Source organism: Rhynchophorus ferrugineus, unplaced genomic scaffold (assembly GCF_030347505.1).
Source record: "Rhynchophorus ferrugineus isolate W39M unplaced genomic scaffold, kcgeb_rfMv2 rfM102, whole genome shotgun sequence".
Taxonomy (NCBI): Eukaryota; Metazoa; Arthropoda; class Insecta; order Coleoptera; family Curculionidae; genus Rhynchophorus; species Rhynchophorus ferrugineus.
The window spans coordinates 313,925-331,103 of record NW_027472680.1 but is presented as its reverse complement, the minus strand read 5'-3'; the positions used below and the strand labels follow the sequence as shown (position 1 = coordinate 331,103).

The 17,179-nt window shown below is 32.5% G+C and overlaps 2 protein-coding genes, 1 long non-coding RNA gene and 2 pseudogenes across 5 annotated transcripts; 1 reads left to right on the top strand and 4 right to left on the bottom strand.

The window, feature by feature from the left end:
• The first annotated feature begins 76 nt into the window (after positions 1-76).
• Positions 77-925, top strand: LOC143205926 (uncharacterized). Its single transcript, XM_076418937.1, has 4 exons — positions 77-232; positions 284-446; positions 500-631; positions 695-925. The coding sequence occupies exons 1-4, from the start codon at positions 216-218 to the stop codon at positions 887-889; spliced, it is 507 nt and encodes a 168-aa protein (XP_076275052.1). The 5' UTR covers positions 77-215; the 3' UTR covers positions 890-925.
• Positions 926-3,028: 2,103 nt separating this feature from the next.
• LOC143205938 (uncharacterized) lies at positions 3,029-4,862 on the bottom strand. The gene is made up of 3 exons (XR_013008004.1): positions 4,722-4,862; positions 4,230-4,401; positions 3,029-3,285 (listed from the first exon to the last, which is right to left on the bottom strand). It is a non-coding gene; the product is annotated as an uncharacterized LOC143205938 (long non-coding RNA).
• A 330-nt stretch (positions 4,863-5,192) lies between these two features.
• Positions 5,193-7,636, bottom strand: LOC143205922 (eukaryotic translation elongation factor 2-like; annotated as a pseudogene). The gene is made up of 5 exons (XR_013007993.1): positions 7,551-7,636; positions 7,103-7,290; positions 6,522-6,922; positions 6,245-6,460; positions 5,193-5,378 (listed from the first exon to the last, which is right to left on the bottom strand). The product of XR_013007993.1 is annotated as a eukaryotic translation elongation factor 2-like (transcript).
• A 457-nt stretch (positions 7,637-8,093) lies between these two features.
• On the bottom strand, positions 8,094-9,733 carry LOC143205948 (eukaryotic translation elongation factor 2-like; annotated as a pseudogene). The gene is made up of 5 exons (XR_013008010.1): positions 9,725-9,733; positions 9,547-9,614; positions 9,028-9,242; positions 8,426-8,838; positions 8,094-8,364 (listed from the first exon to the last, which is right to left on the bottom strand). The product of XR_013008010.1 is annotated as a eukaryotic translation elongation factor 2-like (transcript).
• LOC143205942 (elongation factor 2-like) lies at positions 9,620-10,099 on the bottom strand. Its single transcript, XM_076418951.1, has 2 exons — positions 10,023-10,099; positions 9,620-9,939 (listed from the first exon to the last, which is right to left on the bottom strand). Exons 1-2 carry the CDS (start codon positions 10,041-10,043, stop codon positions 9,754-9,756), a joined length of 207 nt encoding a protein of 68 aa, XP_076275066.1. The 5' UTR covers positions 10,044-10,099; the 3' UTR covers positions 9,620-9,753.
• Positions 10,100-17,179: the final 7,080 nt, after the last annotated feature.

The window sequence follows — 17,179 nt, the reverse complement described above, 5'->3', positions numbered from 1 at the left end:
CTCTAGTTTATTCTTTGATCTTCCATATATGTAATCAATAAGAAAACATAAAATATTTTGACAAAAGAATTTGATAAACAATGTTTGCTACCTTGAAATATTTCAAAGTTTAAGTGCATTTATTCACGTATAAACGTTTATAATTTAACTATTAACAATTTATATTAGTGTATATTTAAAATATCTTAAAAACATATAATACAGAAATTTAAACAATGGAGATATTAAGAGAGTAATGTATGACCAAAGAATTTAAAGATAATACTTAACCGATATTTTACAGTCCCAATGAAAAAGTTATTTGTCCTTACAATAACTCACATCACATAAGAGTATCAAGGATGGAATTACATTTGAAGAAATGCAAAGCTGCTAACAGCGGGAATATTGTACTAGTCCCTTGTGATTATAATACATGTCACCGTGTACCACCAGAAGAATTAAATGTAAGGTGTATTATTTATTAAAGAAAATCAATACAGTACTTTTTTTATACTAGTTACACCATAGTATGTGCCCGGATAAAAAGTGTATAGAATTGCAGCTAATAAAAGAAGGCAGTGAAGTTGAAAAGGTGGTAACACCTCTAGAACCTATTAAACTTGTACCAGTTGATGATAGTTGGGATAACGTAATTTATGATTTTAGAAAATCCTAATAATCTATAAATATTATAATTTTTTTGTATTTTTAGAGTGAGGGCCCAACTTATAATGCAGAGCAATATTGTCTCGAACATCAAGTATTGAGACGTTTAGACACAGAGTCTGCTTCAAAGAGACGGAATTTTCGGAATTCTGAAAGACAGAGAATAGGACAACTTACAGACACTGCCGTATCCAATAAATCCAAATTGAATAGTTGTCAGGATCGTAAAAATGTAATATGAATTTTTGAGTTTTTCTTCAAAATTTGACTTGCTTTGATTGGTTTCTTTTTAGGCAAACGTACCACAAACACCAGTGGTTTCATCACAAACAAAGACAAAACACCTGACGCAATAAGTGATGTAATAACGAAAAATTGGAAAAGTCCAAAAGCTATATTATCCAAACCAAATAAATTATGTTCTATTTTAAAATTTTATTATAAGTGTGCGATATGAAGTGTTTATGTGATTTATTGAAAATTCATTGTTTTATGTTATAAAAATGTGCTTAATGTATGTTTATTAACTATATATTATTTAATTATACAGTTGAAAAATATTTTTAGAGATAAATAGTCTATTCCTTGTAAAACTTATTCCGTATTTTATTTTTTTATTGTTAACATATTCATTAATTTTTTTATTTTATTACCTCGATTATCTATCATTTGGTGTTTTGATATGCCAATAAGTAGAAGCCTTGTTGAGTATCAAGGTCTGCTTGCTTAGGATTAAAAATTAAATGCCTAAAAATTAGATAAATGTGTGTTATATTTTTTATGCGCCAAAAGTGATAAGCTATAAAATACATAGTAAGATATTAGACACTAAATGTATTCAAATTATTTTTTATCTTTCCGCTCAAAGTAATTTTATCAAAGAGGTTGGACAGTAGGAGGTAACAAGTGTTCGATAGTTTTACACAATAAAAATATATATTCTATTCTGAGATCGTGTTAGACAAAAATCATTAATTTAAGATGCGATTCAGAACACAAATACATAGAGCAACTGGAAAGAACATCGATATCTAATACAAATATATAGTTATATTTAGGAAAGTAAAGAGGGCTTGCAAAAGGGGCATATCTATGTGGGGTACTCCAACGATAAGAACAACCAATGCACGTGACAACAAATTAGCTGATGATATGAAGGGTAGCAAAAACTGGGGGCCATCACGAGCGACGTTGCTATGAACGTTTACTGCCAGGCTGCCAGCACAGGAGTAGCCAACCAATCGGTAGTCACCACAACAAAAAAAAGAAAACAGAAAAAGAGTCATTGAATATACCAGACCATTAAGAGAATTTAAAATGGTGTCTGGCAGCCAGACCTCACCGAAGGAATAAACTGCAGGTCACCCCAAAAAATAAAAAAATTGACTTCACAGAAGTTATAAAATACACAGTATGGAAAGTATAAAATGGAACTATAAAGAAAAAATCATCAACAAGGTAAGAAATTTTAAAAGATCAAGTAGTTAAGAGTATGTCTCCATTATAGAAAAACCAGAATAACAACCACCATATTCCAAGAGCAGGTCGGAGTGAAGTTTTGCGAGGTCAGGGTGGCCGAATTTTAGACACAAATAATTGATTAGAGACGCCTATATGGTAAATGCGCTTTTAAGCACGATTGCATAAATAAATGTTTTGCTGCCTTGAAATATAAATATGTAAAACGCTACGGAGCAAGATCGAGTTATAGCCTCACGGGCAGGATGAAGATTCCGGCATCTTAATTAATTCTGTGATGTGGCCATAATCGACTTATTCATAAAGTATAAATACAGAGCGGCTCAGCTGAATTCAGTATTTTAATTGCCCAATTACCTTCACCAAATCGGTTCTAAAAAATATTATAATGGATGCACATCGTCAGGAAAGTAATTTTAAAACTTTGTGTCATTTTTTATGGTCAAGCATTAAAACAAGTCATTTTTCCAAAAAAATTTATTAATTAATTATAAAATCTATGACAAGAAATATAATAGTTTATTGATGAATTAACGTTTGAAATTTAAATACTAAAAACGTTGATAACATTAATTGAATTTTACGATTCATATGAATGCTATAAAAAGACAACTTAATAAACCTAACAAGTTCACGGTAAGATGGAATGTACTACCTTACTTCAGTTATCTGGTATCTTTATGGACTCATTCTTCTACCCACGCCCACCGCACCTCTATCGGGTGGACCTTAAAAATGGACAAAACTGTCCTCTCAAGTTCACCGAACAGCGAGTGATTCTTATAGCTGTATTTTACGCCTTATTCCAGACCAGGCTCTAGCATACATGTATACCCAAATATATATTAAATTGCTCATCCTTTTTAAATGCTACAGTTCGTCGGATTGCAGCCTTCAACCAAAGTACTGTCAACCCCTACTGTCCAATTCCCCAATTCTCCTATAATTCGCTTTCTCCAGCAAGTTTGGACTCCCTCAAGTTGTTATATTTGGGATTTAAAAAGCAGATGCAGTCTGCCGTCTACTCTCTGATGAGAACGTGGATCACGCCCTTTTTATTTGTACTATAGAAAAAAATGGATTGTCATTAACGACGCGTTTACATTTTCTCCAAGTATTGACTGAGATCTGGAAAACTTTCTTTATTTTATATGTATCCTGAAAAACAACAAAATAAAATATTAGATATGTTAAAAAAGAATTTCGTATATTAGTACAGTACTAGCTTTTATAATAAATAAATAATCTGATAATTATGTTTCCAGAAAAATTATAATATTAAAACGGAAAATTCAATAATAAAACAGTTCGGTCAAATATTAGATATATGACTTATGGTATGGTTTTTGGTATATTTTTTAAACATATTAAACTTGAAGAAATATCTCCAAAAATTAAATTATAAATGCGAAACATTATAAATCATATTTTTCAACAAGCATGTTGACACATTGTGAAAACCAGCCAATTAAATCTATAGCAGAAATCAGGTAATTTTGGATATATTTTAATAAAACATTTGTTAATATAATAATTTTGTTAACGATTGTTAATGTTTTATTAGTTCCCCTATTCCAAATGGCCAAAAAGTAAGAATTCTTTAGATTCGAAAGTAATATACCATTAATATAACATATCTTGCGAATGTTACACATATAGTTGGACATATAATAATTGGGTGGATGCGCCTATATACTGAATCGGCTTATATATTGTTGAATAATTAAATGTTAAGAGTAGTTGCTTTGTATATAAAATCGTAAAAACGCTACGGCGCATGCTCGTGATAAAACCACCCGGATAAGATGAAGATCCCTCACTCTTGATTCATTTCTGTGTTGTGGCTTTAATCGAGATGTTTGTAAAGTATAAATATGCATGGACTAAGTTGTATCCAGTACTTTAATTACTCAAATACCTACAACAAGTCGATTCTAGAGAATCATCTGAGAATGGATAGAAGTTCTAAATCAACCGGGATATAATTATGTAAACAATTCAAAATTGCTACTTATACAACGCTGTATCATCTGGTGCCGCTTTCTGTGATATGGAACGTATTTCTAAGATGGAGTGAAAATATAATTGTATAAAAGATTTACCTGAATTTCACACTGACAAACAAGTTCAATGAGTTTGGGCTGGACGTCTGCCCAGACTATTGAATTTCTAATAACATATTGACTAATAGGCAAGCATAAAGACAACATACGACGGGTTGTAGGAATGATCTAACCGCCACCACGATGGATTGCTTTGTTGCCCATTGGAATCCTGTAAATAGAATTAAGAATAAAACTCACTCCATTAAATATGATTTAAAAAATAAATTAAGAGGGCGTTGCCATTTTTTTGCTTATTAATTGGTATGATCTATAAACCAAAAGCCAGTGGAAGATTCATCTAGACAAAAACAGGAACATAATTAGTAACGTTGTTCTTAGTGTACTAGATACCAGACAGCACATTTGTTTCAAAATTTTCAGACGCCTGCAACTTTTCGTTCAAAACTCTATATAGTGCGTGTTTTATTTGTTCCAGAGTACGGAAGAAGTATTTTAAAATTAAACCAAAAGAACTGTACACTAACTCACCTAATATATATCATTCTCTAATTATATATATAACGACCATACGATCCATCATGAGGATGGCCCCCTGAATTGTCTTCTCGAATCTTCTTTCTTGAAGCCACATATTTAGGTCTTGGGATAGGGGCCTTCACGCCGTTGGCTACTTTACCGGAAAAAACAGGACCAAAAATCGTAGAAATAACCTTTATGAGAAGTGGGCAACATTTAAGACACATATCATCATAGGACCGTTAGGATTACAATTTTTAATACCTAAAAACAAAAACAAGCAAAGTATAGTCATTTGCAAATATTAAGAAATTAATAAAAAATTGGTAATTGTTGTTTAGTTTATACCAATCATTCACAGTGAATCAGTCTAGAGTTTTAAACTACACATCATCAAGTACAAATTAATACCAAAATTTAACGCGTTTTAAAAATCCATGCAGGTGACACATACCAAGAGCGGCTTCACCATCATGTGGACCTTCGTATAACATTTCCATTCTGTATTTCAGAGCAGTTACTGGGGATGCTAAGTGAACGGCAATCATCTGAAGCAAAGTCCCACCAAGAGGTAACAATGTCCGACTAAATTGTTTTCCATCCTTATCCTTGTCTTCATATTTCAAGTTAATGCGCAGTGTGGAGAGAAGGGCTTCATATTGTTCTTTCCTAAAATAAAAATTTTAATTACACCGAAGAACTACAAATATATAATGCATTCTCGATATAACAGCTTGTCACCATAAGATATAAAGATAGAGGTAACATGAAAGCGTTTAATACCTAGGCCTATAATTTTCTTCCAATGCACTGCCAAGAATATATTTATTTCCTAATAACTTCATAAAAGTTATTTGGAAACTATATAGTAGCCTAATTGTGATGGAAGAATTAATTTTTTTTAATAATAAAACACATGTTTACTTGCAGTTCATAATCAAGTCAAAAATTTTGTAGATGGGATTCAAAATGTACATGTAAAACGATCTTTTGTTACCAATATCCTATTTTTGGGTTGAAATATTCCTAACCCCATAGATTGTTAAACGTCAGAAAATTTGGTAAAGTTATTCAGCACCTAACAGCAATTTCAAATAGGTATGGTCCATCTTGTTCATGAACAAGTTTGGCTTAATACGTTCGTCGATAGCCTGACGTAACATAGTTTCCGTTTGTACACACACCTGAAATAATTCATTATTACAAAATTGTTTCTAACTTTATTAATAATTTATAGCGAATTAGCAGCATCAGTAGCACCAATCATTAACCAATGTCGGCCTGGGGCGGTTGGAGATGACATCACGATTAATTAAAATATAGCAAAGACACTACAATGTTTCCTACTTTAATTCGGAAGTTCTTGATAAATTGTCTTTACCACAGAAATATATTTAGATATGCGTTCTTGCATCTGTATTGAATTGCATTATGCATGTTTCTTTAGTAAAATTAATACAAAGTGAAGTAACACCAAAAATACATGCATAATTATTTAATTTATTATACAAATAATTATTTAGGATTTTACTTACCCCTAATACTATCTACTAGAACAAGAGCACCATCAGTTACACGAAGGGCACTATTGGGCCGGATTAAGTAACTTGAATTCACGCATGATCGATCCTCCTCCAAGGCCTTCAGAGAGATTTCTAAGTGGAACTCTCTGGCACCGGCAATGATGTTTTCCCTAGATTCTTCCATGACACATTGTACCATAAGGTCAGACTTAGCCATTCGTTTCAAACCTGAAGTCAAATAACACAGACTTTAGTGATGATCACATAATAAAAGCGAACATTTGCGTACCTTCTAAAAGTTTTAGTGAATCGGCCGGATTCTTGGGTTCCACAGCTACACGTACTACGATGACATTCAAGTTGCGTATGTTTGTGAATGTGGGGATGGGATCGGGCTTAACCAAAAATTGATCCACTCCGAACAGCCTGTAAATATTTCCAGATGGGACATCTTCAATAGCTTCTACATAACGACCCATCATGGGGATGGCTCCTTGAATTGTCTTTTCGTTTAAATCTTCTTTCTTGATGCCACATATTTAGGTCTTGGGATAGGGGCCTTCACGCCGTTGGCTACTTTACCGGAAAAAGACAGAAAAAAAAAGGTGTGGAAACGACCTTTATGAGAAGTGTCTACCATTTTGGACACATACATCGTTAGAGGACCGTTAGGGTCACAGTTCGTAATACCTTAAAACAAAAAAATGTATAGTAATTTGCATATACTAAAAAAATAATAAAAAATTGGTAATTGTTGTTCAGTTTATACCAATCATTCACAGTGAATAACCATAGAGTTGTAAACTACATATCGCCATGTACAAATAAATACAAAAATTTCAAGCCTTTTAAAAATCCATACATGTTTACCTTCGTATAACATTTCGATTCTGTATTTCTGAGCAGTTACAGGGGATGGCCCGTGAACGGTAATCATCTGAAGCAAAGTCTCACCAACAGGTAACCATGTCCGCCTAAATTGTTTTCCATCTTTATCCTCGTCTTCATATTTCAAGTTAGTGCGCAGTGTGGAGAGAAGGGCTTCATATTCTTCTTTCCTAAAATAAATATTTTAGTTACACCCAAAAACTACAAATATATAATGCATTCTCAATATAATAGCATGTCACCATAGGATATAAAGATAGAGGTAACGTGAAAGCATTTAATACCTAGGCATATAATTTTCTTACAACACACTGCCAACAATATGTTTATTTCCTAATAACTTCATAAAAATCATTTTGTAAACTATATAGTGGCCTAATTGTACTGGAAGAATTAATTTTTTTTAATAATAAAACACATGTTTATTTGCCGTTCATAATCAAGTCAAAAATTTTGTATATGGGATTCAAGAAGTACATGCAAAACCATCTTTTGCTATCATTATCCTGTTTTTGGATTGAAATATTCCTAACGCTATAGATTGTTAAACGTCAGAAAATTTGGTAAAGTTATTCAGCATCCAACTGCAATTTCAAATGGGTACTGTTCATGAACAAGATTAGCTTAATACGTTCGTCGATAGTCTGACGTAACATAGTTTCCATTTGTACACACCCCTGCAAATAATTCATTATTACAAAATTGTTTCTAACTTTATTCATAATTTATAGCGAATTAGCAGCATCAGTAGCACCAATCATTAACCAATGTCGGCCTGGGGCGGTTGGAGATGACATCGCGATTAATTAAAAGATTGAAAAGATACTACAAAATTCTTTTTTCGATGTTTCCTACTTTAATTAGGAAATTCTTAATAAGTTGTCTTTACTACAGTAATATATTTATATATGCATTATTTAAAATTTTAATTTTTGTTTAGTAAAATTAGTACAAAGTGAAGTAACACAAAAAATACTTCCATAATTATTTAATTTATTATACAAATAATTATTTAGAAATGTACTTATCTGTAATACAATCTACTACAACAAGAGCATAATCAGTTACACGAAGGGCACTATTGGGCCGGATTAAGTAACTTGAATTCACGCATGATCGATCCTCCCCCAAGGCCTTCAGAGAGATTTCTAAGTGGAGCTCTCTGTCACCGGCAATGATGTTTTCGCTAGATTCTTCAATGACACATTGTACCATAAGATCAGACCTAGCCAGACGTTTCAAACCTTAAGACAAATGACACAAACCTTAGTAATAATAATACAATAAAAGCGAACATTTGCGTACCTTCTACAGGTTTTGGTGAATCGGCCGGATTCTTGGGTTCCACAGCTACACGTACTACGAGAGTTACGCCGAATTTCATGAAATTCAAGATCTGCATGTTTTCTGAATGTGGTGATGGTATCAGGCTTAACCAAAAATTGATCCACACCGAACAAAGTACAGATATTTCCAGATGGAACATCTTCCATTGCTTCTAGATAACGACCAATCATGAGGATGGCTCCCTGAATTGTCTTCTCGTGTAAATCCTCTTTGTTGAGGCCATATAGTTAGGTCCCAGGATAGGGGCCTTCATACAGGTGGCTACTTTACCGGAAAAAACAGGACCAAAATCGTAGAAAATACCTTTATTAGAAGTGAGTACCATTTTAGACACATCATCATAGGACTGTTAGGATCACTGTTCTTAATACCTAAAAACAAAAAACAAAATATAGTCATTTGCAAATATTAAAAAAATAATAATAATAATTGGTAATTGTTGTTTAGTTTATACCAATCATTCACAGTGAGTCAGCCTAGAGTTGTAAACTACACATCATCATGTACAAATAAATACTAAAATTTAACACGTTTAAAAAATCCATATAGGTGACATATACCAAGAGCGGCTTCATGATCATGTGGACCTTCGTATAACATTTCCAATCTGTATTTCAGAGCAGTTACTGAGTATGGTAAGTGAACGGCAATCATCTGAAGCAAAGTCTCACCAACAGGTAACCATGTCCGCCTAAATTGTTTTCCATCCTTATCCTTGTCTTCATATTTCAAGTTAGTTGGCAGTGAGAAGAGAAGGGCTTCATATAATTCTTTCCTAAAATAAATATTTTAGTTACACCCAAGAACTCCAAATATATAATGCATTCTCGATATAATATTAATACGTTCGTCGATAGCCTGACGTAACATAATTTCCGTTTGTACACACACCTGAAATAATTCATTATTACAAAATTGTTTCTAACTTTATCCATAATTTATAGCGAATTAGCAGCATCAGTAGCACCAATCATTAACCAATGTCGGCCTGGGGCGGTAGGAGATGACATCACGATTAATTAAAAGATTGTAAAGACTACTTAGTGATAATCACACTATAAAAGCGAACATTTGCGTACCTTCTACAGGTTTTTCTGAATCGGTCGGATTCTTCTGTTCCACAGCTACACGTACTACGGAAGGTAAGCTAAACTTCTTGACATTCAAGTTCTACTTGTTTGTGTATGTGGCGATGGCATCGGGCTTAACCAAAAATTGATCCAGACCGAACAAAGTGCAAATATTTCCAGATGGGACATATTCCATGGCCTCTATATAACGACCAATCATGAGGATGGCTCCCTGAATTGTCTTCTCGTGTAAATCCTCTTTGTTGAGGCCATATAGTTAGGTCCCAGGATAGGGGCCTTCATGCCGGTGGCTACTTTACCGGAAAAAACAGGACCAAAATCGTAGAAAATACCTTTATTAGAAGTGAGTACCATTTTAGACACATCATCATAGGAATCAGCCTAGAGTTGTAAATTACAAATCGTCACGTACAAATAAATACCAAAATTTAACGCGTTTTAAAAACCATATAGGTGACACATACCAAGAGCGGCTTCATCATCATGTGGACTTTCGTATAACATTTCCATTCTGTATTTCAAAGCCGTTACTGGGGATGGTAAGTGAACGGCAATCATCTGAAGCAAAGGCCCACAAGCAGGTAACCATGTCCAACTAAATTGTTTTCCATCCTTATCCTTGTCTTCATATTTCAAGTTAATGCGCAGTGTAGAGAGAATATTCTTCTTTCCTAAAATAAAAATTTTAGTTACACCCAAGAGCTAAAAATATATAATGCATTCTGGATATAACAGCTTGTCACCATAGGATATAAAGATAGAGGTAACATGAAAGAGTTTAATACCTAGGCTAATAATTTTCTTCCAATGCACTGCCAACAATATATTTATTTCCTAATGACTTCATAAAAGTTATTTTGTAAACTGTATAGTGGCCTAATTGTGCTGGAAGAATTTTTTTTTAATAATAAAACAGATGTTTACTTGCAGTTCATAATCAAGTCAAAAATTTTGTAGATGGATTCAAGATGTACATATAAAACGATCTTTTGTGATTATTGTTCTGTTTTTGGGTTGAAATATTCCTAAGCCCATAGATTGTTAATCGTCAGAAAGTTTGGTAAAGTTATTCAGCATCCAACTGCAATTTCAAATGGGTACGGTCCATCTTGTTCATGAACAAGATTGGCTTAATACGTTCGTCGATAGCCTGACGTCACATAGTTTCCGGTTGTACACACACCTGCAAATAATTCATTATTACAAAATTGTTTCTAACTTAATTCATAATTTATAGCGAATTAGCAGCATCAGTAGCACCAATCATTAACCGATGATGGCCTGGGGCCGTTGGATATGACAACACGATTAATTAAAAGATTGTAAAGACACTACAATGTTTCCTACTGTAATTCGGAAGTTCTTAATAAATTGTCTTTACCACAGATATATATTTAGATATGCGTTATTGCATTTGCATTGAATTGCATTATGCATGTTCTTTAGTAAAATTAATACAAAGTGAAGTAACACCAAAAATACATACATAATTATTTAATTTATTATACAAATAATTATTTAGGAATTTACTTATCCGAAACACAATCTACTACAAGAGCACCATCAGTTATACGAAGGGCAGTAGGTACTTCAGAACGGAAATCTATGTGCCCAGAGGAACCAATCAAATTAATCAAGAAAACTTTCTATTCTTTTTCGCGTTAATCAATATTATTTATGAAAAAAGTTAGTATTTTTGTTATAACAAATACCCAGTTTTATTTTAAAGAGATAAAGCTTCAGAATCACTAATCAAAATTATCACATAAGTTCAGTGGTTTGTAAATTTCGTCGTTCAATATTTCAAAAGACTACATATTCTTAATATGCTTATAAATCTGTCTTGTTAATTTTTTCCGGTGTCTGTAAAATGTATTTCTCTAACTTCGGCACAAGCAATAATAACAGTTTTTGCTACTAAGGAGTCTGTTAAAAATGATTTTCCGTTATCTACGTGAGCTATGACGGATATATTACGGATGTTTCGTTTTTTGACCATCATGGCACAAATTTCATCTGCTGTAAAATTCACCTATATCAAAAATAAATGTCAAGAATTCGTAATATTTAAAAACATAAAACAAATTTCTGTAATAACAGAAGAGAGCTCATACTATTGTTTGTATATTAAAATAAAGTTCAACCGTCTGGTGTATTTTATGCTATTGATTTAAAATGAAATTTTCTTGTAGTTATTAAACTAAGTGTCAATCCCATGTATATTCTTACTATATTTGAAATAACTGGAGTAATAAAAATAATATAATTCTCAATTTTATAATAGAAATCTATTCAAAATAATTTATTGTTAACTAATTCACAAATATGTAAACATTTAAACTACATAGTTATTATATATAGTTACTACTTAGTTACTATATATATTATATACATTATGCATTTCATACTGTTGTGTAATGTTCAAAATCGAAGCAGTCCAACTAACAATCCATTTAAATCCAAATTAAAACGAAGCAACACAACACCCGGTAGATATTTTAATTCAAATTATTATCTTTCCTTCTTAATTTTTAAGCAGATCTTCAGTAAACTGAAAACTGTGCGGATCAAAAGTTCCAACAGATAATGTATTTTGGGGCATTCCAATAGCGATGAGACGTAATTTCACATTTCATGTTCCAGGAAATTGCGAAAAGTTACAAATGTAAATTGTGCTGCTCTCTCTGTTATATCTCTTCGTGGTATATTGTATTCCTTTTAGTATTTTGTAGAAAATTGTCTATCTGTAGTCATGTCTGTGTAGTAGTGCGTCTGTAGTTGTTTGTTTATTACGAGATAACGCCAAAAGCATTTTTAAAATTATATCCGTTATGATCAGAACTTGAGTATAACCCTTGTTTTTGATCGAAAGAACCTCATAATCAGTATCTCAAGCATATCAACATATTTTTCACTCTTCATGGAATTTTCCCAATACGCATCACATATACAACAGCTGCTGCGAATACATCTTAGGAAAACGAAATAAAGGAACATTTTAACGTTTTTAAAACATTTTTTGTATTTTTTCGCCATCTATATTAATACTAATCATCTATATTAATATACTTCAGATCTATCGTAGTTTTCGGAATATAAATAGGTCATACCTTATTTCCAACCCATCAGTAGTTTTATATATTTTAAAATTGGTTTTACTGATCACATTCCAGTTTATGACGACATCTAATTCCTGGAACAAAGCCTTATCATGTACAACAAATATATAAAAATCTCTTTGTTCCTCGACTTGAAAAGATCTGCATCATAAGCTTTATGTCTGTCGATTTCTCGGAAATTTGTTGTTTGTAGGATGTTTCTGCACCACTGTCATCATTATAATGAAATGCTATGTCTTGTTATCACACAACAGAGTAGGAATAGGGAATTTACGGAGATTTCTTTTGTTCTATAGTAGAACAATTAGTATTATTTAGCTTAAAATTTTTTAACCGATAATTAATTTCCGACAGAACAGGAAGAATGAGGGACGGTGCTTTGAACTTGCTTAAAATTCTTTTCTTTCTTAATTTAAATTAACTATTTCTTATATTCCCATAATTTTTTATTTCTACTGCCGCTTCAGATTAAAAAGACATAGTCCCTATTCAATGATTCTGAATACAGTGCATCAAAATATGTCGTTGTGGTAAATGAATCAAGTGAAATTTTCCATAATCACTAAGAGATGGACCGTAAGAAAATATAGATTGGCATTGTTGACCAATAACATAGAGGGCACCTAATGACTCATTCGCTAATCGAGGTGGACGTGGTAACGGGTCCGAACGATGGGAATGCTGAGATGTACACTTTTGGATACAAAGGACGACGCCTTGACCGGAAATCATATAGTTTCTTAGAGTCTCTCGAAGAGTATCTTACTGACGTAGTTGATATACGATTGTTATTGTAATCACCGTACAACACCGTGCAACCCCTAGTATATTATCAAGATTGTGACCATTATAATGTTTGTTGAATATTTGTATTTTAATTACCAATAAATAGAAGTATTTCTTACAGGACATTGACACCATATCAGAGAGTGGTTACATTATAGGCAAGTTAACTCGGAGATTATTTATAGCTAACTCAAGAATAAGCTCTACTACATTCTTTCCCTCTACTATTATATATAGATTGACATTCAAATAGTAACAATGTACCGGAATTTGATAGATTGACTTGCCTTAACAATTACAATGTTATCTCTTAGCCCTAATTTGTAGTTTAGATTTTTGACAAACAAATTATGACATCATGATTGACGGCACAGCTTGTGCATTAGAAGCATCAGATGAGGAAGTTTACCACGCCATACAGCATTTTTACGCTAATTCAGTTATTTCTAGCTTCTATTATGATTAGACGATAAGCAAAGTTCCTACACAGTCTGATTTTACCATTTTGACGGGGATGGTCCAGAGGCTATTTTATCACTGTCACCACTTATGTTAATAAAGTAATTCTTATTTAACTCACTATTACAACCTCAGCACAAATGTTATAGCCTTTGAAATGTTCGTTATATTCTAACGTTAAGTTTTGGCGTAATGTTTCGCCACGTCCAACATGTAAATGTCGCTACCTTTAACACATTTCTTGTTTTATTCGCTATGCTAAGAGCAGCGACGGAATCCCTACGTAGAGAACAGTGTGGTCAGCTTTTTATAACGTTTATAGATTAATTTATTATTTTATTTTATTACTAGGTGCAAGTCCGTAGCTGAAATGCATTCCCGTTCTAGGAGGTGTTTTGTGCCCGGATGCATAGATAGTGAGGAAATGCATCATTGTTTTCCATTAAAAAAGCGATTCTTAAGAAATGAGTAGAAAACTTTCAAAATCCTAAACTGGTTGGTTAAACATGAGGCATAATTTATTATCGTTACCACGTGAGAGATTTTTGTGATACATTTAAACCTTCCTTTAAGTACTTATGAACAATTTAGTGATGGTGAAAATAATACCACGAGCCCAGAACATGTACAAATGGAAGTGGATCAAAATCAAAATTATATAGAGGGTAAATTGAAGGACTCAGTCACATTTCTGTTTATAATTGTTACCATTAATTTCAAAACTGTCTTACTTGGTAGTACCTATTTTCATCATTCCAGGCCCGCAACCAGGGTGTTCGAAGCAAGTATCATCGACACTTGAACAAACTCCAAAAGGTAATGGTAAAGTTTGTATTCATTCAGCTAGTATCCCCCTTTCTGCTCATTTGTACTGTTAATTACTTGACTATAACTTCAGTCCAGATGTTCCTATAAGAGCAAACAAAGTTTTACGTTGTACCGTAGTGTATCAAGAGACAAGACAATATCTCGTGTCCCAAACTCTAACTAAATTTTTTAATATACTGTCAGTAGTTCTTTCAGCTATATCTTAAATTATTCAGCGATTTTGCTATGTCGATAACATAACAAATTTTTTATAGATATGTCACACTGTGGTATACTGAGTATACCACAGTTGGACCACATCGAAAACCGAACTTAAGTTCCCTTCACGGTTTATCACTTGTTCGCTTCGGAAAACCTATCTAAGCTCCTTAGATTGCTTGAAATCCTTAATTTAGATGATATCATATATGAACATGATATCACCAAAGATATGAAACCATGAACATAGAAAAATATGAATATTTTTTCGGCAGCCCTATGGCAGAGTCGTTATTCCCTTGGTGGAACCAATTCAGTACATCTTGTTCTTGAAATAATATATTTTAGTTTTAAATTTGAAATGAATTAAAAGTATATTTTTATCCCTAAATAAATCAAATGCATCATAAGCTATAAAAATTCAAATGGTTAATAAATAATAGTTTAAATAACAAAGCCGGTATGGCTAAATCAGTAGGCAACAATGATATTCCCAGAATTGAAAGAAACATCAGCCTTCTTCATTCCTTCAGAAACCTTCATTTCTAAAATTCGAATGGCACACCATTGAATATCCGCAGCCTTTACATCACTATCAGTGATCTGAAGCACGTTTCATTTCGAATTAGGTACAAGTGAGAGGATTTTCTCAATCATGCACAAATTTTCTGCAGAATATTACCAATGTCTCTAAATAAATGTATATCTCAACGAATTATTGCTCTCATAAACATATTAAATTAGATCAATTTAAAATTCAACGATTAATTTATACTATAAAAAGAATAACATATTTTTCAGAATATATCCCTAGATTAAATAGAAGTTAGGTTAGTTCATTCAGTTATTTGTAATGTCACAATTGCAAACTTAGGCAACACTCGCAAATTTCTTCAAATGTTTTTAAATTAAAAAGGTCCTATATAAAACGACACAATTTAAAATATAAACTCTTATACCTAAAAAATCATATACTTAATATGCCTGTAATAATATATTTGTTTATATTAAAGTTAATAGAGCATACAAATTGCATATAGAACTAATACTAATTTAAAAACAACAATCTTATAACAATTTGACAGTTGCCATGGTATCATAAAACATTCTCCATAGATTACTTGATATATATTATTCGCAATTGAAATGACAGAAGTGACAGTGACAGAAGGTAGTATATAAGTAGAGATTATAAGAGTAGTGTACTTTTTAAGTATATAAGAGTGTTAATTGAAATAATATAAGTAAAAAGTGAAATGTCGAATAAAAAAGTTTATGTAGTTAAATTGGCATCAATTAACTCAGCGAACGGACAAAATATGGATAACGAATTAAGCCGACATGTTGTCCTAGACGCAGTGAGTAAGACCGAAACGTTACCAGAATTGCAAGAACCACCATGTTCTCCAGTTGTAAAATTTGGATGGCACACAATAGACCTGCAGCATTTGCCTTACATCATTGTCGGTGATTTAAAATATGTCTCCGTTAGAATTATAAAACATAGGTTGTGTAATAATTTTACGAAGTTTTCACCAGAAGTCCACCAGTGTTTTCAAGTAAACTATGATCCTCTGAATAAATGGGAAGCGTGTTTATTTAATGAGATTAATTTGCAACATTGCGATGGTCAATTTGGAAAACTTTTATTCATAGAAGGCAGAGATACGAAGATGTTGTTGGAGGACTTTCTGCACATGTACGATTTTCTCAAATTCTGCGGTAGAATTATGTTCGCTTTAAGTAAAAACATGCACAATGATATAAACGAGGATTCCTGCGGATTTCTACAAATTGACGAAAACAAATTTATACCCTTTGTGGTAAGAAATGGCGAAAAATATTCACCGATGTTCTGTTTCGAAGGAACCTGCTGGCAGCTGAAAGACAAGTTCGTGAAGGCCACCAAATGGGAGTTAACTTATTTGCGGTTTTTGTTTAGGCTTCAGGGCCTAGAGAAAGAAGATGTTCAACTAAGTTCTTGTGATTTAGTGAATATTGTGGATGTTAGCCAATATTTTGATCAAGAAAGCTTCGTTCCCAAATGGCCCGTTGTAGATTGCACTTGGATGAGTGTAGGCAGTCAAATGAATGGAAATGTTAAATAAATAAAAATTTTTAGTCAGTAACATTCCAAATCTTATTATAGGCTGTTAAATTAGTATTAAGTTCACTAATATTTTTCTTATAAGAAATTAAAATTTTTTGTTCTATTATGTGAAATTTGTTTT